The sequence below is a fragment of the Pseudopodoces humilis genome, chromosome 2, assembly GCF_049639895.1.
Source record: "Pseudopodoces humilis isolate 2021_Gansu_Grassland_sample_001 chromosome 2, ASM4963989v1, whole genome shotgun sequence".
Taxonomy (NCBI): domain Eukaryota; kingdom Metazoa; phylum Chordata; class Aves; order Passeriformes; family Paridae; genus Pseudopodoces; species Pseudopodoces humilis.
In genome coordinates, this window is record NC_142201.1 from 87,911,728 (window position 1) to 87,933,036 (window position 21,309).

At 46.7% G+C, this 21,309-nt stretch overlaps 1 protein-coding gene and 1 non-coding gene across 7 annotated transcripts; both read left to right on the forward strand.

Moving 5' to 3' along the window:
- The first annotated feature begins 42 nt into the window (after window positions 1–42).
- Window positions 43–20,967, forward strand: CHD4 (chromodomain helicase DNA binding protein 4). Of its 6 annotated transcripts, none has more exons than XM_014253377.2 (40): window positions 43–144; window positions 992–1,153; window positions 3,117–3,244; window positions 3,427–3,618; window positions 3,969–4,087; window positions 4,512–4,753; window positions 4,838–4,965; window positions 5,099–5,234; window positions 5,676–5,857; window positions 5,980–6,219; window positions 6,955–7,158; window positions 7,241–7,446; window positions 7,674–7,805; window positions 8,112–8,208; window positions 8,584–8,775; window positions 8,855–9,055; window positions 10,008–10,145; window positions 12,088–12,209; window positions 12,320–12,493; window positions 12,801–12,942; window positions 13,405–13,536; window positions 13,640–13,757; window positions 13,971–14,095; window positions 14,386–14,623; window positions 14,794–14,966; window positions 15,135–15,315; window positions 15,392–15,502; window positions 15,663–15,751; window positions 15,834–15,967; window positions 16,450–16,594; window positions 16,782–16,947; window positions 17,312–17,421; window positions 17,651–17,786; window positions 17,935–18,012; window positions 18,128–18,265; window positions 18,359–18,467; window positions 18,788–18,920; window positions 19,813–20,008; window positions 20,110–20,285; window positions 20,400–20,967. In XM_014253377.2, the coding sequence occupies exons 2-40, from the start codon at window positions 1,057–1,059 to the stop codon at window positions 20,415–20,417; spliced, it is 5,778 nt and encodes a 1,925-aa protein (XP_014108852.1). In that variant the 5' UTR covers window positions 43–144; window positions 992–1,056; the 3' UTR covers window positions 20,418–20,967. The 6 variants fall into 6 exon arrangements, with proteins under 6 accessions (XP_014108852.1, XP_087924119.1, XP_087924121.1 ...); XM_088067993.1 differs by having other exon boundaries at window positions 17,654–17,786; XM_088067995.1 differs by having other exon boundaries at window positions 15,666–15,751.
- Window positions 16,975–17,113, forward strand: LOC148184909 (small Cajal body-specific RNA 11). Its single transcript, XR_015772086.1, has one exon.
- Window positions 20,968–21,309: the final 342 nt, after the last annotated feature.

Consider the following 21,309-nt stretch of genomic DNA (forward strand, 5'->3'; position numbering starts at 1 on the left):
GTCCCGAGGCATATTATGGGATGTAGGCGGGAGGGGGCGGGCCCTAGCCGGGTTTTTTTCCCCTTTAAGAGGCGGTGCCGCGGCCGGAGCCATTTTCCCTTCAGCGGCGGCAGCGGCGAGAGAGGAGCCGGGGTCCGGAGCCGGGTGAGGAGCCGGGAGGGAACGAGGGCGGGCAAGGCCATCTGCCGCCTCCTGGGGTGTCCGGGCCAGCAGACGCGTCTCTCCGCCGGACGCCCCGTCGGCTCCGGCCGCAGCTCCTCCGGGGACGCGCCGTCCCCCTGGCCGGGTCGCTGCGGGACGAGTCCGGCCCCTCTTCCCCTGCCCCGCAACCGCCTCGCCGGTGCCCGCAGCCCAGGCCTGCGCCGGCCCCTGGGAACGGCGGCCCCTCGCCGCACGCCCGCCGGACTTCCCCGGCCCCGCCCCGCGCCCCCGCCCGGGAGACGGTGCCCCCCGCCCCCGCCCTGCGCCGCGCAGCCCCGCTCCGGGCGGGGGCGGCGGAGCGGGGCTGCCGAGCCCGCCCGGCCTTTTGTGTGCGGCCGGGGGCCGGGCAGGGGCAGGGCCAGCGCTGCAGTGCCAGCCCGGGGCGGGTTGGGGCTGCTGGCCAGGGCACCGCGCTGACAGCCACCCCGCTGGCCCCAGGGCTCCCTTGGAAGCCTGGCTGCCTTGCTTGCCTCGCTGCCTTCTCCTGGTCCAAGGCAGAAACAACTGAGGGCACCCGGCTGCAGAGGACGGGAGAGTTTTCCTTTAGGACAGCTGTTTTGGCTTCTTCGCCAGAGATGAGTTGCTGACTCAGTTTAATATCTGGTGTCTTCAAAGCCTGCTTTATCAAAACTCTAAACTGATATTTGCTGCCAGTGTTTCTATTATCCATGGGCTCCAAAGACAGTAAAGTTGCTGTCTAAGCTTTCTCACAGATCCTCTTAGTAGCACTATTGCTTGGGAGAACGGAGTTCAGGTTTGCTGTAACTTTCTCTTTCTCTTTTCAATGAAGTACTGGTCAGACTGGCAAGAAGACGACAACCTGTGTAAGCCCAGGCCTCCCCCAGTGTGGAGGACATGGCTTCGGGCATTGGATCTCCATCACCATGCTCAGGGGGCAGTGATGATGATGAGATGGAGATCCTGTTGAACAGCGCTATCCCCCAGCATCCAGGTATGCCGAGCCTGCAGGGCATGAATGTGGAGTGGGGTAATTTTGGTTTCAAGCTGAATATGTGAAATGCATGATGTGCTGGGGAATGTAATTTTTTTCACTGTTTTTTCTGCAAGTCACATGTATGTTTTTGAGATCTGAGTCCCAGGGTTACTTTGAAGTGAGAGGCTTATGGCTATGTGTCAGGTGGAACTGACTTCGTTCCAAGCCGTTGCAGGTTGTCAGGGCCTGTGCTTGGAGGAGGTGTAGAGCGTGCAGGCAGTGTCCAGTTCTGATGGGGTACCAAAATGCTTGTGAATTTCAATTTTCATGAATGGGCAGGGGGAAGAGGGGGTAGTATGTGAAAGGGCAGGTTGCCTGGCTTGCTTTCATCTGGGAACTCAGACCAGCTGACGTCCAGAGAAAACTGCCCTGGGCTGTTGCGTGACCCACTTTCCTTCATCACCACACCCAATTATTGAGGTTTCTTACGATTCTTGCTTTGTGCTGCTTGCTCACCTTTGCTTTTTTTTTAGTCTGTGTATCTTGCTTTTTCCCTTGTATTTGCATCCTCATCATCAACATGAGGCTTGGGTTAGAGCTCTAGGAATTCTTCTGGCTTGCTTTTTTTTTGGTGCTGCTGGTGCTGCTGACCTGCTCTGTGGACATGCATCTGGATTCTTCAGTTCCTTGTGAAAAAAGACTGATGTGTATATAGTCAATTGCAGGATAAGTGTGCGATTTCCTACTAAGTCATGCTGGAATGTTGTAGTGTCATGTAAGATAAATGTAACTGGAGAAGGGAAGATGTTGTGGAGTTTTGGATTTTTGTTTGGCTTTTTTTTTTTTTTAAGCCTTGTCTCTGGAGTTTTCTGGCACTTCTGAGATCTTGGGAATGGGGCTATCAGTAATAAAAGTCTTTATAAAAAAAGGGTGAAATCACTGAAAAATTGAGAGGTTTAAGTGATACCTTGGAAATGGTGGGTCATTAGAAGCTGTAAATCAGAACTTGGGTGAGAAGATGCATGATCCTTGAAGGACCTGGTGTTGCAGCACCATGGGAGCAAAGAGACATCCATTGGTTGGGAATATGGCAGGGGCCAGGCATGGGACTTTAGGTTCTGAAAGCTCTATCTCTAATGTTTCAACCCGGGCTGCGGTAGCTCCTCTGACCTGTGGTTTCCTCCATCCTGCCCAGCTTGGGTGGTCAGGAGGCCATTTTCCCTTGGAGGGAGAAGGAGTGACTCTGGCTGTGTGCAGTGGGCGGGGCGGCAGGGGAGGGCGGGTGGCCGCGCTGCTCCCGCAGCCTGCCACAAAGAGAAGGAAGGTTCTGTCTGGTTGCCCCTGCCCCTCTGGCCAAGGGCAGCCAGGGAACGGCGGCACACAGATGGAAACGTGCACTGGTGCTGGGGAGCTGCTGTGTGTTCTGGCCAGGCGGTCAGCTTGCTAGCTGCTGGAGCTGGGGGAAGGTTCTGTCTAATCTGGATCAGAATAGAGTTGCTGAGTAACAACTTTCCTATGGAGGAGGAAAAGTAGCGGCTTACTGGTCTGTATTTTGCATGCTGCTGTAGGATGTTCTGTACTGCTGAAAAGGCTAGATGGTTTCTTTCCTGGAGATCCATGGACTGAAACATTATCGTATTCAGGTTCTCAAATGCATTAGCTGTTTTGCCCCCTTTAGATGTGGCCATCTGTTTTATGCTCTTTCCTCTTCTTGTTAAGTTATGGCAAAGTTCTTGTCCCTGAGTTCTGAGTGCAATTCTGCTTGGAGAAGCAAGATTCTGGAAATAGGTGGTGTTGGGAGGGGGGAAACCAAGTTCAGTGGTACCTTTGGATACAAGTTTTGAGTATTTGTTGTGAGCAGTAAGAATTGTAACCACCTCTGTTTGTAAGAATGTAGCAAGAAGCAGACAAGTGTGAAGGGGAGCTATACTGTAGTGCACAGGAGGGGGTTGAATGAGACATGTCACCTCTTCACATCCAGAACCTGAAGAAGAGCCAGAGGAAGAGCTTCTGTCAGAGGCTGACACTCCCAAGATCAAGAAGAAGAAGAAGCCCAAGAAACTGAAGGAACCCAAAGTGCCCAAGCTCAGCAAGCGTCAAAAGAAGGAGGTAATAAGGATGCCTAAGGTCACACTCTAAAATATGGATATATGTAGGGTGAGGGTACTTACTGTTGTTGTTGGCCAATAGCAGCAATCTTTTGAATGAATCCTGTAGAACTTGGGGAGATAGCAGTGTTTAGTGTTTATCCAGGGTATTTTCTCATGCCTGATCTCTTCCTCCCTCCCCAGCTGGGGGACAGCTCTGGTGAGGGGAATGAATTTGTGGAGGAAGAAGAAGAGGTTCTGCGCTCTGACAGTGAGGGCAGTGATTATACCCCTGGGAAGAAGAAAAAGAAGAAATTAGGACCCAAGAAGGAAAAGAAAAACAAGGCCAAGCGCAAGGAGGAGGAGGAAGAGGAGGAAGAAGATGATGACTCAAAGGTAACAAACTACCCTGCTGACTGCTTGCTTCTCATTTCCATGTATCTGATTTGGGGGATCGTTGTGCTCTCCCTTTGTGATTGCACAGGGAGTTGGGACTGTGTCTTCCACTAGACCTTCTTGACTTGACCTTTTCCCCACCTTGCATTCTTCCCTCTCCACTGCTTTAAGCACACATGGAATTTATATTGAATCCAAATACTTTTCCCATTTCCACTGATCTGCTATTGTGGCTGTATCCTATGGTAGTGATAAGTGAATGCAGGGGAAAAAAATTCCCTGGGTCATCTGTGGAATGTGGAAGATATGTGGAAGCTCTGCTCAGAGTTGCCATGATTCTCTTTTTATAGGAGCCAAAGTCATCTGCTCAGCTTCTGGAAGATTGGGGTATGGAGGATATTGATCACATCTTCACAGAGGAGGATTACCGCACACTCACCAACTACAAAGCTTTCAGCCAGTTTGTCAGGTGAGTGGCAAGCCTACACTTGAAATTACTTGGGAGCAAAAAAAGAGATGGGACAAAAACTAGATTCCTTGGTTTTGGAACATCAGTACACACTAGTGTAGTACCTAGAGTGAAAACTGAAGTAACAGTAAAGTAATCGATCCCCAGCTTTTTTGTTTTCAGTCATTGAGATGATGCAAGTTCTTCCAGTCCCCTTTCTTCCCTACTATGCTAAATTCCATTTCTTTTCTCCAAGCCCCTGAACGTTTCTGTATTTCACATAGAGTGAAGGATGAGAGTGAGGAGATTCATTGGCTGTTGCAATCAGAGATTAGAAAGGAATGTAATTTGAGATAAAGGTGCTGATGGGGCTGGCAGTGGGGAGGAATAATCTAGACTTCAGGGTGGTTCAGTAACCTTTCCTTCCTTTCTTAACTGTACACAGACCACTTATCGCCGCCAAGAACCCTAAAATAGCAGTGTCGAAGATGATGATGGTACTGGGAGCCAAATGGAGGGAGTTTAGCACAAACAACCCCTTCAAGGGAAGTTCGGGTGCATCTGTGGCAGCTGCTGCAGCTGCGGCTGTTGCAGTAGTTGAGAGTATGGTGACAAATGTGGATGCTGTCTTGCCACAGCCCCCCGTAGATGTGCCACTCAGGAAAGCCAAGACAAAAGAGGGCAAAGGTGAGATGAAGAGTCTGGCAGGAGGATAGAATGTGAGTGGTGTCAAGTCAATAGCCCTTGTGACTTTGCCTCCTGTGTTCCCAGGACCCAATGCCCGGCGGAAGCCAAAGGCCAGTCCTCGTATTCCTGATATCAAGAAACCTAAAACAAAGAAGGTGGCACCACTGAAAATCAAACTGGGAGGATTTGGTTCCAAGCGTAAAAGATCATCAGTAAGTGATGTTCCTTTCTTGACCTTGTGAGGAGGGAGGTCATGATGTGGTAGTAATGCTGGGGTGTGTGTCTGATTGCTGCCCCCCCAGCATGTGTGTCTGAGTAACAAAGCTTTTCTCTTACCTACCTCAGAGTGAAGATGATGATCTGGATGTGGAATCAGACTTTGATGATGCCAGCATCAACAGCTACTCTGTTTCAGATGGATCTACAAGCCGTAGTAGCCGCAGTCGCAAAAAACTCAAGGCTGGGAAGAAGAAGAAGAAAGGTATAGATACTTGGCAACAGTTGGAAACAAGCACAGCTAAGTGTGTAGAAGGATGAGAGGGATGTCTGTGTGAGAGTTTTGATGTTTAACAGCATACTTGAGGGAGAATGGATTGTGAAGGAAGAACTTGATATTATTTTGAATAAGGAAAAGGTTTTCAGAAGTTCTTTCAGGGGTTCTTTGTTAGGGAAACAGATGAAGTGCTGGGTTTTCCTGGCGTTAAGTGTACCTTTTATTTCATGGGTGGAAGGGGGCACAAAGGGACTGGTTTTGCTCCTATTTCCAGGTCTTCCTTCTTGCCCTCTTTACTTACACAGAGTAAGAGTTCTGTATTTTGGATCTCTAGATGGCTTTGTAGGCTGCTGGGAGAATACCCTCCCTGGCTGTAGGAACCCTATACCTGTGGCTTGTAGTACAGTAGCTCCTCATCACCCTCTGCAGGTGAGGAGGACTCCACAGTGGCTGTGGATGGCTATGAGACTGATCACCAGGACTACTGTGAGGTGTGCCAGCAGGGAGGAGAAATTATATTGTGTGATACCTGCCCTCGTGCCTACCACATGGTTTGCCTGGACCCAGATATGGAGAAAGCTCCAGAGGGCAAATGGAGCTGCCCACACTGTGTGAGTATTGAATTCCCCAAATGGTGCAAGAGATCATGTATGAGGGGGATGTCAAGTGACTTGGGGCTGTTTCTGTGGTAATGAAATAATTGCTTTGTTTTTCTGATTTCCCTCTCCCATAGGAAAAAGAGGGCATTCAGTGGGAAGCAAAGGAGGATAACTCTGAAGGTGAGGAAATCCTGGAGGATGTAGTGGGGGATGCTGAGGAAGAGGATGACCACCATATGGAGTTCTGTAGAGTCTGCAAGGATGGAGGAGAGCTGCTGTGCTGTGATGCTTGTCCTTCATCCTACCACATCCACTGTCTGAATCCCCCACTGCCTGAGATTCCTAATGGAGAATGGCTGTGTCCTCGCTGTACTGTGAGTTTCTGCTAGTACCATTCTCCTATTGCTACAAGAGGTGATTGATCTAATCCTTTTGGATCATCATATTTCTGTGTAAATACACAGTCCTTTGGAGAATTTCTCCTCATACACTTTCATCATAAAGCTTAAAGGCCTGACTTTTTGTAGCTGTATTGTGCCTTGATTGATTGCTTTCTCCACACAGTGGGAAGAACCAGGCTACAGCCTTTGGGTCTTGTGAGATATGTCCACGTGCAGGGTAGTTGAGCAGTTTTTGGTCCAGCATGCCAAGGATCACTTTTTTGGGCTCCTGTCTGTGTGTAGAAGGAGGAAAACAAGTGCAAGCAAATTCAATGCTTAAAGTAATTTAAACTGATGCTGAGACAAACTGGTTTTGCACTGTTGTAAGCTTTGTAATGCTAAAGCCTTTCAAAGTAGATGGTCAGGAGAAATACCACACATTTTTTAGCAGAAATAGGTAGTATAAATGGTGTTAATTGCTTTCATTAGGTGATAAAAACTAAAGATGACAAGCAAATGAAAAGTTGGTTATGTTGGGCCCTTAGTTCTACAGCAAAATATTTTTTGCACAAACTTTCAATGAAGTTGTAGTTTGGCAGACTATTGGGCTCATCAAGCCTAGCAAATTCTGTTTAGTGAAACCATAAAAGTGACTCTGTTTCTGCTTCTCAGTGCTTCTGTGTTAGAGTACATGCACTGTGATGCATCAAGCTCTGTTTAACTTCCCAGTGCCCAGCTTTGAAAGGAAAGGTGCAGAAGATCTTGATCTGGAAATGGGGTCAGCCCCCAGTTGGCCCCGCACCACCACGTCCTCCTGATGCAGACCCTAATGCTCCACCCCCGAAGCCTCTGGAGGGTCGGCCTGAGAGGCAGTTCTTTGTCAAATGGCAGGGCATGTCCTACTGGCACTGCTCCTGGGTGTCAGAGTTGCAGGTGAGTGGAGGGACCTAACCATGGCATAAGGGTGGACAGTTGAGGCTAAAACATCTACTGACTGCTTGTGTCCTGACTGCAGCTGGAGTTGCACTGCCAGGTCATGTTTCGTAACTACCAACGCAAAAATGATATGGATGAGCCACCTTCGGGAGACTTTGGAGGGGAAGAAGAGAAAAGCCGAAAGAGAAAAAACAAGGACCCCAAATATGCTGAGATGGAGGAGCGTTTCTATCGATACGGGATCAAGCCAGAGTGGATGATGATCCACAGGATCCTTAATCATAGGTAGGGGGTGTAACAAAGAGGATTTTCAACAAAGACCTTAAGCAAGGCTAAGGGAGAGGGGATGAGCTAAACTGCGGTATGACTGGGAAAAACAGTGTGAGTTCTTTGTTGGTATGACAGACATTGTTCTGTTTCTGCTGCTTCACTGAGTCCTTCCCTTCCATTTGAATGTATTGGGGGAATACTGCCATCTCACTCTGCTTGAGACTTACTGGTTTCTTCTGCAGTGTGGATAAGAAGGGGAATGTCCACTATTTGATTAAATGGAGAGACCTACCCTATGATCAGGCATCCTGGGAAAGCGAAGATGTGGATATTCAAGATTATGACCTCTACAAGCAAGCCTACTGGAATCACAGGTAGGAGAAGTATCTAGAGCTTGTTTTCCTTTCCCTTCCCTCAAGAGAAAGTACTGCAGTATGTCAGCCTCTAACGTTGGCTGGATCAATAGATGAAATGGGCAAGAAGCATCTTCTTGTTGCTGACTCTTTACGCCTTTGGGCAGGGACCTAGTGCCTCTCTACCAATTCATTAATGTTCCAGCCCTGTTCTCTTGAGCCTGTTTGAGTTGGGTGATTGCCCTCCTATTCTCTGCAATAGTTTTCTCTTGATCTGTCAATGAAAAGCCATTAAACTTACATGTACTTGGGACTGTGTCTGCATAGGGAGCTGATGCGAGGTGAAGAGGGCAGGCCTGGTAAGAAGTTAAAGAAAGTGAAGATGCGGAAACTGGAAAGACCCCCTGAGACTCCCACAGTAGATGTAAGTTACTGTTCAGCCATCTGACAGTTGCTTATTTTGGGGTGCCTGCAGGTAAATAGAAAACCAGAGAGTGAACAGCATATGGTTTAGAGGTCCTTCATAGCTGAAAGAATAAGTGGCACTAGACAGCCTTCAGACAGAGGTCCACTGTGTCCACTGGGTTGGACTCCCTAGCTCCTGATGAAAGCGTTTTACAAAAAACAATGGCTTCTTGTTGGATGTCTTTGGCCATTTGGAAATGGAGTTTGGTGCTAGTCTGGTTGTCATCTGTGAAGCCTCGTCTGTACTAGTGAATATAAGCGTTGCTAAGAAAGGACTCTTGTGAGTTATCTAAGTGAGTAAAAGGATTTCAACTCTTCCTTCTTTCCACTATAGCCAACAGTGAAATATGACCGGCAGCCGGAGTACCTCGATGTAACAGGGGGGACCTTGCATCCCTACCAACTGGAAGGGCTGAATTGGCTGCGCTTTTCCTGGGCCCAGGGCACAGATACAATCTTGGCTGATGAAATGGGTCTGGGAAAGACTGTGCAGACAGCAGTGTTCCTGTACTCCTTATACAAAGAGGTGAGAGCAGGGAGGTCACTGCCCAGGGAGATTTTGCCTGTATTAGTGATTGCAGTCATCTAATGCTCTTTATTTGTAGGGGCACTCAAAGGGTCCCTTCTTGGTGAGTGCACCACTGTCCACAATCATCAATTGGGAACGAGAGTTTGAGATGTGGGCCCCAGATATGTATGTAGTGACCTACGTCGGTGACAAAGACAGCCGGGCCATCATCCGTGAGAATGAGTTCACTTTTGAGGATAATGCCATACGTGGAGGCAAAAAAGCGTCCAGAATGAAGGTACAGAGCTCTGCTGTAACACAAGCCTGAACTGAAATGCACTTGACTGACTTTCAGGAGCTGAGATTCAGATACTCTGCTGTCCCTGGGAACTGAATATACTTGTAGTTTCCAAGGGGAAATAACTGCAAATTGATGACAAGGGTATTTAGACCCTTGCTGTAAACTGTTTAAACACTTCTGCTAGTCTGAACTGATTCAGTACTGGGTAAAGATAGTTGATGAATGTAATACTGACCCTAGGCAGGTCCCTCTGTCTTCCCTACTTAACCTGTGAAATTGTGCATCTTTTCTACAGCTCTAAGTTGATGTCAGAATTACCACTGTGTGTAAATGACAAATATACAAAAAAAGTATGAACTTTTTCATCCTGAGGAATTGGCTGACAGGCCATACCCAGACATACGAGATAATGCATTTTGTGCCCAGACAGGAAGGAAGAGCCTGACCTAGGTGGCTCTTTTTTGTGGAACTTAAGTCTTCCTAGTAAAACCAAGATGGAAGCTAAAGCACTTTCAGTCGCAGAGGCAGATAGGCTAATTTCCTTCCTTTGAAATGGAACAGCCTTAAGTACTAACAGTAATAAAATTTGATGGTAAACTTCTTATCTTGTGATGTCCTAGCTTGGAGATGAGCCACTCTTCTCCAAATCTCAAAATCTCAATTCTCTTAAGATGCCTCTACTCACTACTTGTTAAGCATCTCTGCTAGAGTATTTGGCATCTGTCCAAAAGTAGCAGGTACTGAGGGGGTTGAGGAGACTTACATGTGTTGAGAGCAATAGGAATTAAAAGGCTAAAATGGTTTGGGCAGCATTTTGAATCTTGTGACAGGATGAAACAAGGGGGTATGAAAATTTTTGATGGGTTGTTGACCACAGCTCATCAGGATAACTTGATGGAGGAGCACTGCATCTTCTATCCCATTACATGTTCATCCTTTTCCTTTGCAGAAGGAGGCTGCTGTCAAGTTCCATGTGCTTCTCACCTCCTATGAATTGATCACAATTGATATGGCAATACTAGGCTCTATTGACTGGGCCTGTCTCATTGTGGATGAAGCTCACAGACTGAAGAACAATCAGTCTAAGGTACATAGATGGTTCATGGGCATGGCATATGTTGCAGGGGAGAGAGAGCTCTTAGTCATTTGTTCAGTAGTAAATTTGATGTGTTATTAAAAAGAAAAATCAACAGCCTGCATTTGGAGATCAATCATCATTAGCAACAACTTTACTTATACAGATCACTGGTTAAACCAGCTTTCTTTCCAAGTGAATGGGCAATTGGTGTAGACTGAAAAACAGAAAAGCCTGGATGTGGTTGTTGCTCTCAAATACAAAATGATTTCTAAAAGCAGATCACATACCTGCACCACCTCTATTCTGAAAAGGTTTATTATGCTGAGCATAAAACATGCTCCGTGAGCAGAATTACCCTGCTTCCAGAGTAGGCTTGCTCTCTGCGTTCATCTGGCTTTGCAGCACAACTAATGAGGTGTTACAGAAATTGATGGTGGGCAGAGGTGTTCAAAAATACCAAGGTAGGTGCTGAGAGCCATACAGCTACTTTAATATGAGGCTGCACCTTAACTAAGCTTGTTTGAATTGAGTAGACTTGACTGTACTTTGTTAATCCAGCCCCTCCGTAGGCCTTCTGCCTTAATTCTGGTATTGGTTTGTCTGTCTTCAGCTGGATTCTAGTGCTCGGTATGCCAAAAACAATTTCTATTGGAAAGCTGGTTTTAGAGGTTCTTGGAGACTATAAGACAAAATTGCTGCTTGATTTTTTTTGTTTGTTTGTTTTGTTTAAATAGCTTTAGTGTTTTGGATCTTGGCATGAGGCATCTTCCTGAGGCATCGCAGCTGTGCTTGCAGTTCAGTTTCTAGATCTTATTTTATTGTAGGCACTAAGACTGGATGCAATTCTATGCTTAGCATTGAAACCATTGGAAGTAGGAATGAATGCTTACTATTAATATTCATTAATTGAAAGAGGATGTAAAGGCTCAAGGTTACACTATGACACTATGCAAAGCCATTAAATCTTTTTCTACAGCAGTTTCCTGTCCTTTAAGAACAGCTTTTATAGGTGTTTGGCTGCAAGATACATATGTCAGATGCTTCTTGATAAATTTGAGTTATCTCCTGAAGTTTTGCAGATATAATTAGTAACTTCCACATTTGATTCTGAAATAAGAATATTTTTAAGTATAACTACATGGAAAGATAAATCCCTGTGGAGACCACTAGAAGTACTCCTCTGGTGCAGTAACCAAAACATAAGCAATTTGGTTTTTGTTTGCCATCTAGTACAGCTTCTTTCATTAAGTTTGACCTTGTATCATGCTAAGTGTAAGATAAGCAAAGAAGTGGCCAAGCTCATAAATAAATTACTGTTTTACCATCAGTTTGTGCAGGTGAACATAGTACACTTGTGCTTTCCAGTGCAGTACTTTAACTGCTCACTACATCTGTCTGGAATTACTTCATTGTTGTGAAAACCAGTGCAAATTACCTTCAAGATACATTGGCAAACCCTTAGCTCTTTTTCTCTTCTGCTTGTTCAGAGCTCTGGAACACTGCCAGGAGTGATATGAATAGGAAGAGTGACTTAGTTATTTCTAGAATTCTCAGGGCAGAATAGTTGTAGGAATGTGGAACACTAATTTAGCAAGAAAAAATACATAGTACAGCAGTCTAGAAATGATTTGTGGTCTGAAAGAGATTGTAACTTGTAAGAGCAAAGGAAACCTACTAGCACCTGATGGCTCAGAGGATTTGCTGCAGTCATGATTTAGCTATGCAGAACAATGATCCAAATAAGATCAGTCTAGTAACCCTGACTGGAATGTGAACTACTTGGAACTCATGTCCAAACAGCTGATGTCATCTAAATTGAACCCTAGATTGGTGTCAACTTTCTTTCTAGAATTTTTTTCTTTGTAAGCCTATGACTTAATAAGCCACTGATGTATTTGTGTGTGTGTTTTGGTTTATTTTTCCACTTTCTTCCCTATTCTCTCCTTTCCAGTTCTTCCGTGTGTTGAATGGTTACTCCCTCCAGCACAAGCTGCTGCTTACAGGAACTCCCCTGCAGAACAACCTGGAAGAACTGTTCCACCTGCTGAACTTCCTGACGCCCGAGAGATTCCAGTATGTCTTGCAGTGCAAGTCAGCCTGCCTGTCTTGTCATTCCTTTCCCCTCGCTTGCTCTTTTGCTCTTTTTCCTTTGTGCTGTTTGCTGAGTGTCTGTTTCCCTGCAGTAACTTGGAGGGCTTCCTAGAAGAGTTTGCGGATATTGCCAAGGAAGATCAGATCAAGAAGCTGCACGACATGCTGGGCCCACATATGCTGAGGCGTCTCAAGGCTGATGTTTTCAAGAATATGCCATCTAAGACTGAACTCATTGTCAGAGTGGAGCTGAGTCCCATGCAGAAGTGAGTGTGGGGGTGAAGAGAGCACTTGCTGTTGAGAACTGTTTCTCTGCTCTGCAGTTTCAAACAGGATGCTGCAACAGCCTTATCCTTACTCTACGGGGTTTTCTGCACAGTAGAATGCCACTAGAGCAGAGAAAGGACTAGTCCTGTGCTCTGGTGTAAGGGATAAAGAGAATAGTGAATGGCACTGGCAAAGCCTAGGTAGTTGGCAGGTAATGCCAGTAGCTATGCGGACTTTAGCAAGGGAAGAGTAGGTTAGTTATTCTCATGACAACTGTCTGAGTGGTTTTATTTTCTTTGTTTTCAGGAAATATTATAAATACATTTTGACAAGAAACTTTGAAGCACTGAATGCACGGGGTGGTGGTAACCAAGTCTCGTTGCTCAATGTTGTTATGGATCTGAAGAAGTGCTGTAACCACCCCTACCTCTTTCCTGTGGCTGCTATGGTATGTCCAGTCACTTATTCTGTATAAGCAAATTCCCTGCTGGCTGTTATCAGGAAGCCAGTTAGCTCCCTAGGTGAGGCATGAAGGGGTTCCCATTTCTCTCCTTTTGCTTCTATGTGTTTTTTCCATCCTTCTTTATTTAGACCCAACATGCTGGAAGGCCATTTCTTTTCCAGCACATTTATATGACAGGTAGGAGCTATCTTCTGACTCATGTGAGGTGGTGAAGACTGTAAGAGTAGGGACTAAGTAAGAAAAGAGGCAGCTCTGTAGGAGTCAAATTGCAAGAGAACAGGCACAGGCTAGCACTGATGTTTCATACAAGCAGTGCTATACCTTGTTGTTGTGCCAAGCTAAGTGACCAGGTGTGAGCCAGCATCAGCTGGGGACTGAGACCAAGTTTTACCCCTTCAAGCTGTTTTTGTCCCTTGCCCCTTATTCCCTCTTTATTTTTCTTTTTAGGAAGCTCCAAAAATGCCAAATGGCATGTATGATGGCAGTGCACTTATTCGAGCCTCTGGAAAGCTGTTGCTGCTCCAGAAGATGTTAAAGAACCTGAAGGAAGGAGGTCACAGAGTGCTCATATTCTCTCAGGTATATGGAGAAAAACCTCTAGGCCTGGAATACAATCAAAGAAGTCTGATCTGGTGTCCATCTGTCCCTCACTCTTCTGTGGTGGTGTTTTTCTGATATGCAGATGACTAAAATGTTGGACCTTCTAGAAGATTTTTTGGAACACGAAGGGTACAAATATGAGCGGATTGATGGAGGAATCACAGGGAACATGCGTCAGGAGGCTATTGATCGCTTCAATGGTATATAGTCTCCTACTTTTTCTGTAAAATGAAAGATTGCCTTGTATGTGCTTAATGCTCGTTGTGGGATTGTTGTGCCCTAAGCTTTCTGTTGCTTTTCTGGAATCTTAAATTAGTAGCAATTCTCTGTCAGGTGATGTGGGTCAGTTACAAATCCTTCTTTAAGTACTGTACACTCCCTTGATTACTTTTGTTCTCTTTTTTTAATCCAAGCTCCTGGAGCTCAGCAGTTCTGCTTTCTGCTTTCAACTCGTGCTGGGGGTCTTGGTATTAACTTGGCCACAGCAGATACTGTGATTATCTACGATTCAGACTGGAACCCCCACAATGATATCCAGGTGAGTCTGAATGATCACTCATTATGGAGTAATCACTGAGGAAGAGGAGAAATTAAATCATCAGAAAGAGTGAAGGAGTGTGAGACTTCCCCTCTAGAAATGTGCAAAATTAGAGCAGTGAGGATTGGTAGAGATGGGAAGTGAAACAGTGGAGGGATCTTCTAGGGCACAGCCTTCACTAATGCTAAGAGCTAGCATGAAGGCAGATGAGAAGCTTGTGGAGGTAGTTGGGGTGTATCAGACTACTGCTTGTGCAGCTCTAGATTATTTTGAGCATATCTCTTTTCTAGGCCTTCAGCCGTGCACACAGAATTGGACAGAACAAGAAAGTGATGATTTACCGCTTTGTGACAAGGGCCTCAGTGGAGGAGCGTATCACTCAGGTGGCCAAGAAGAAGATGATGCTAACTCACCTGGTAGTGAGACCAGGATTGGGCTCGAAGACAGGCTCCATGTCCAAACAGGAACTTGATGACATTCTCAAATTTGGCACTGAAGAGCTCTTCAAGGATGAGGCTACTGAGGGGGGTGAGTACCTGGGAGTAGAACTGAAGGGGGTGGGGAGATCTGGCTCCTTTAGTGAGAGACTGTAGACACAGTGCTGATTATAGCTCTAGAAAGAGGGTCTAGGGTGGCATTCCCTTTCGTAGTCCATTGAGATCCATACAGCAGCAACAGTTCCTGTACTCTTCCTTCAGGGGATAACAAAGAAGGCGAAGATAGTAGTGTCATCCACTATGATGACAAAGCGATTGAGCGTCTATTGGATCGGAACCAGGATGAAACAGAAGATACAGAACTTCAGGGCATGAATGAATATCTCAGCTCCTTCAAGGTGGCCCAGTATGTGGTTCGTGAGGAGGAGATGGGGGTGAGTATGCTGTGGATGTCAGCTAATACGTTCTCCTGAGTGATGGAGGATCAATTAAGTTAATTTAGCTCTGAAACTTTCTGAAACTTTTAAGCAGGCAGGCATATATTTGCTATGACAGGCTGGGACTTGGAGCATAGGGTTCTAAATTTCTTACCTGTCTGACAGGAGGAAGAGGAGGTTGAACGGGAAATTATTAAGCAGGAGGAATCTGTGGATCCTGATTACTGGGAGAAACTGCTCCGTCACCATTATGAGCAACAACAGGAGGATCTGGCCAGGAATCTGGGCAAGGGCAAACGTATTCGCAAGCAGGTTAACTACAACGATGGCTCGCAGGAGGATAGAGGTACAAATCCACAGGACCCTGAGGGAAAAAGGGGTATAAGTATATGTTGCTGGGAAGTAACGGAGTAGCGTCTCAGGCTCACGTGCTGTATTTCTTTCAGACTGGCAGGATGACCAGTCAGATAATCAGTCAGACTATTCAGTTGCTTCTGAAGAAGGAGACGAGGACTTTGATGAGAGGTCTGAAGGTAAGTTCTACTGGAGCCAGAGTTGCTGGGTTGCTTTGAGTGTGGAAACAGTTGGGACTTGAGCGATTTATATGTTTTGTGGCGCTCCCTTGCTGGGACAGTATTCACACAACAATATGCTATGCCTTGTCTCTTTACTTAGCTGCATTTCTCTCTTCAGCAGCTCGTCGGCCTAGCCGCAAGGGCCTGAGAAATGATAAGGATAAGCCTCTGCCTCCCTTACTGGCCCGTGTGGGAGGGAACATTGAGGTAAGTTGTACAAGGGGAAGGCATTTGCATCCCAGCTGCTCCTGTATTCCTCTTGCCATATCTGTCTGCTCCTTCATTCTAGGTGCTGGGTTTCAACGCTCGCCAGCGGAAAGCCTTCCTCAATGCTATCATGCGCTATGGAATGCCACCTCAGGATGCCTTCACCACTCAGTGGCTTGTTCGGGACCTCCGTGGCAAGTCAGAGAAAGAGTTCAAGTGAGTCTGCATTAGGCAGGAGTGGAAGACTGACAGCAAGTAGTCCTTTTGGGGAGGAATGAGAATTGGGCCTTTTCTTGGAGACTACATTTCCTTAATGTATTGGTTAATTCTTGGTGGGAGAATGAAGTATAAGCTGGAATTGTCGCTAACTCTCCTTGACCTGACTCTTCAGTCACCAAAAGCAAATGCTTTTATAGGAGTAGCATGGCTCTACAAGCATGTAATGAATAATCTCCCTGAGTCTTTCTTGGGTTTATGATTGTTTCTGGCTCAAGACTCTTGAGTTAGCTGTGTGTCCTCTATGTACGTAGTGATTCTGTTAGGAAATTCTCCCTTGAAGGGGCCTGGTGCCCCAAAACAAGCTACTATGGGTTAAGAGTCTCGGGGTAATTTCCCTTATGTGCTGGAAGGGGTCTGACAATGCATGCCTCCAGATAATGCAATTTATGGACTAATTGCTTGTCTCTTAATCGCTGCAGGGCCTATGTCTCACTGTTCATGCGCCATTTATGTGAACCTGGAGCCGACGGTGCAGAGACCTTTGCAGATGGGGTCCCACGGGAAGGTCTTTCTCGACAGCATGTCCTTACTCGCATTGGGGTCATGTCACTTATACGCAAAAAGGTAGGTGCCTAGCAGAGCAATGTGGCCTTTGCTGGCCATACAACTGTATGTAGTCACTGGGGCCTTGAGTTAGTGTGTTACCTCTCCTTTCACTCCTACTTTTGTTCTGTGCTCGGTGGCCTTTCTCTACAGGTGTAAGGATTGTATGACTCCTCCAGTGATACGTCTTTCTCTCCCTCTTGTACAGGTGCAGGAGTTTGAGCATGTGAACGGTCGCTGGAGTATGCCAGAACTGGCAGAGATAGAGGAGAACAAGAAACTTTCACAGCCCAGCTCACCCTCTCCCAAAACTCCAACTCCTTCGACACCAGGGGATACGCAGCCGAATACACCTGCCCCTGTTCCTCCACCTGGTGAGGGCTCCCCTCTCGTACAACCCCGCGTCCTGACCTTACCCTGGCTGTTCCCCTCACCAGAACTGTGGTGGTGGGGTCTGGAGGTGGACGCAGATCAGCTTACTCTCATGTTAGGAGGGCTGCCAAAGACATGTGCAAGCCCTTAAAGGCAAGAGAGGACACTGGCTTTCCTGCGATGAGCTGACATCAGTGATGAAGCCCATCATTTGTAGTGGGCAGGAAAAGGGGGGGTCATGTTAATTCCATTTTGGTGGGCCTGATCCCTGAGAGCAAAGGAGAAGTGGGCTTGGTAACAGGGAAGACCTTACTGATTTGTTTCTCTTTTTGTCTGCTGTGCTGCTCTGGCGTGGGGAATACACAGAAGACGGAGTAAAAGTAGAAGAAGGAGCTAGTGCTAAGGAGCAAGGAGAGCCGTCTGAACCAGAGAAGGAGCTCGCTGCCTCTGCTACTGAAACAGAGGCTCCTATGGAGGTGAGTTTTGGCTTTTTTGCCTTGTAATTTCTCCTGCAAGTTTCTGTACTTCTGCCCCCTCTTAATTTCAGCTGAGGCAGAGATGAGTTTTTAGAGTGATACTTGAAGATCTCTGACTCTGGTCCTCAGAATTGGTCTCACAGTTTTGTGTGTCTTTGCTTTTCAAGTGACTATGACTGTATTCTGTCATTCACTGCTATACTTTTGTCTCACTGATTGCTGTCCTCAGCAGTGTGCTCAAGCTGTGGAAACACCACCCCAGGAAGCAAAATCCCCAGTGAACTCCACAGAGGCAGATGAAAAAAAAGTAGAGGAAACGGAAGCGAAGGAAAGACCAGATGAACCAATGGAAGTAGAAAGCAAAGGTACAGAGCACTTCATCCCAAAGAAATAAGCTTGAATGTAGAAAATCAGTGTGAAGTTACAGAATAGTATTGGCTTTCACTGGTTGAAGAACAAAACTGTGGACTTGCTATGTTCTTGTGCATCTCATGTTCCCCTTCTTTCCTGCAGCTGATGTGGAGAAAGTGGAAGACAGAGCAGCTACTGAAAATCCCCCTGACCCTCCTATAATCACTCTGGATGAGAAAGGTGAGGCATCATGACTCCCTTTTCTACCTTAACCCTTCTTTTGCGAGGATTCCTCATGGGTCCAGTTTGTTGTGTTGTCTGCCATGTTTGTTTTAATAATTTCCTGTGTGTACAGATGAGAAAAAGGACGATGATAAGAGAGATGTGGTGATGCTGCAGAATGGAGAGATGCTGAAGGAGTCAGTAGACGAAAGGCACAAGAAGGCAGTAAAGCAGCGCTTCATGTTCAACATAGCAGATGGTGGTTTCACTGGTATGAGATCTTTATCTGCTTGAACTTGTTTATAAGCTCCTGCTTACGTTTGTGAAGTAATTCCAACTGTTCTGGTGTCTCTTGCCTTTCCAGAACTACACTCCCTCTGGCAGAATGAAGAGCGGGCTGCAACTGTCACCAAGAAGACCTATGAGATCTGGCATAGGCGTCACGACTACTGGCTCCTAGCTGGGATTATCAAGTATCCTTGCCGTGACAGATACATTCTCCCACCTTGTACATAATTTGTCAGGGTGAAAGTGACCCTGCTGAATCTGACTGGAGTAGGTTAAGTGAGAGAGTGCATTATCTTCCTCACAAGAGTGAAAGTGATGGTGGGAGGGGGAGCTTCCTGCAGCACAGTTATGACTTAGCAGGACATAGTTATCATTCCTCTTCCTTGGCTCCTGTTCATCCCCTCTCTGTACCCCTTTCCCCAGTCCCTCTGGAGAACAGTACTGCCTGGGCTGTGTATTCCCTTGTTTTCACTGCCTTTGTTTGCCTGAGCTCATCCCATCTCAGTCATGGCTATGCCCGTTGGCAGGATATTCAGAATGATCCACGTTACGCCATCCTCAATGAACCCTTCAAGGGTGAGATGAACAGGGGTAACTTCCTGGAAATAAAGAATAAGTTCTTGGCGAGGAGATTTAAGGTAAGGATTTCTCTTTAGTTCCAGCAGAACTGCCTGGATCTCTAAGAACAAGTTCTTGCAGTTCTGAGTTTCCACCAAGAAAGTGAAAGATTTGTGCAGTGCCTTTTATTTTAGGGGTAATAAAAAAAGCAATATATCTCAGGATCATGCAGTTGCTCCATGATAGGAGCTCCCTTTTTTCTGGAAATGGTATTGGGAAGCTTGGTTCAGTGCTCTCTATCCAAATGTTTATTGAATAACTGGTAAGCAGGAGGCTTGAGGTTCAGGCAGCTGTTTTCACCACAGCTTTTGCTTGGTCTGCTACAACCCACTCCATGTGCCTGAACAGAACTCTGGGTTGCTGAAGGGGCTGATTGATTTCATCCTACTTCATCCTCTTTAGTAGTGAACACAACTCCACAACCATGGGAGTGATTTAAGATCAAGTAAAAGCCATGTAGGTCTCAGTCTTGGGGCAAAACATTGATTGACTATAAGACTAAATGATCAGTTCTGCACTGACAGGATTCCAGCTGATTTCTCCAAATGCTTACAAGACTTTAGACTCTTTCTGTAAGTAGGATGGAATATTTTTCCCTTGAGTTCAAAGGGTAATCTTCATCCCATTTACCTCATAAAGAATGTGTAACAAGAATCAGAGAAGGAAAGAAAATATTAGAGGAGTTGCAGTAGTCTATTAAACCAAATGCACCCTGGTTTTCTTTTATGTCTGACTTTGCTTCATGAAGCCCTTACTATTTTGGGCTACTCAGTAAAACCTGGAGAAAAGAGATTCAGAGACACAATCTCACCTTATGAGATGGTGGGGAATTGGATTAGGAGAGACTGGGGGTGCAAACAAGGCTCCCTCTCAGGCAGCTGCTGAAAGACTCATTCCTGCCCCACCTTGCAGCTCCTGGAGCAAGCACTGGTGATCGAGGAACAGTTGCGGCGAGCTGCCTATCTGAACATGTCCGAAGATCCATCTCACCCATCCATGGCTCTGAACACACGTTTTGCAGAGGTGGAATGCCTGGCTGAGAGCCACCAGCACCTATCCAAGGAGTCAATGGCTGGGAATAAACCAGCCAATGCTGTGCTGCACAAAGGTAATGCGGTGTGTTAAACAAGGGTGGGATAGGTGTTCAGCTGTGCTGTCCCCTCTGGGGTGTCCCTTTCCCGTCCGAACAGATGTCCCTTTCTCTTGTAGTTCTGAAGCAGCTGGAGGAGCTTTTGAGTGACATGAAGGCAGATGTGACTCGCCTGCCTGCCACGATTGCCCGCATCCCACCTGTGGCAGTGCGCCTTCAGATGTCGGAGCGCAACATCCTCAGCCGCCTGGCCAACCGCAGCAGTGAGCCCCCGCCACCGCCCCCTCCCCAACAAGTACGTACCCTCTCTGGTCAGTAAGGGAGTTCTGGGGAGAGGCGGCCTCCGTGGGCCAGGCTGGGCTCTGGTGACCAGCCCATGAGCCTCAGGTCCTCCTCTGTTGCCCTACAGGTGGCCCAGCAGCAGTGAGTTCCTGGCCCAGTGCTGTTGACCTTTCGGCCAAGCTGAAGTGACCCCCCCTAGCCCACCCCTCCACACTCTACCCCTCTGCCTGACATTCCTGACTGGGTGCTGTTTCCCTCCATGGAAGCTGCTGCTCAGGTCTCTGGAAGGAGAAGAAACTCCTTCCTCTGCAGCCAGCCCGTTGGAGCAAGGAGTGTGTTTAGGAGAGAGGGGGATGGATGTATGATGGACTCTGTATATAGTGACTGGAGGCCCCAGCGCCATGTCTGTTACATGGAGAACCTGGCTGCGTTGCTCGTTGCCTCCACCTGGAATTCCAGTTTTCGTTCTTAATTTTATTTTGAGTTTGTTTACTGAGACAAGTGCGCAGGCAAGACCAAGCAAAAGCCAGGACAGAGACAAAGCTACCTCCATCAAAATCCTTTTTAATACAAAAACTGACCGGACTTGTCAACTAATAAGCAGCTTGAAGACAGAAGCAAACAACAGTGAAAAACCAACAAAAAACAGAGCAAAACATTGATAAAACTGAAAAATAAAGTTTCCTTGTATTTTACTTTGTTGTCTCTATTATCATGAGTGTACTGGGGGGGTAAGTATGTGGTCTCAATATTGAAAGAAGAGGTAGTCATGTCTTTCTGCTGCATCAGAGCAGTTTTTGGGGTATCCTCTGAGAAGGCCAGTAGATACCCTAGCCCCGGCAGCGTTTAAGTATTGGGCTTAGATGATCCTTGAACCTCTTCACCCTCCCCTTAACAGTCTCTGTTTCCATAACTCCTTTTCCCCCTTGCCTCTGCACCACATCTTTCTCTGCTGTCTGCCTTACCTCCTGTCCCGGCTGCAGGAGGCGCCTGTGAGTGCGTGCGGCAGGAGCGCCGGTGCCGCACTCTCGCTGTGG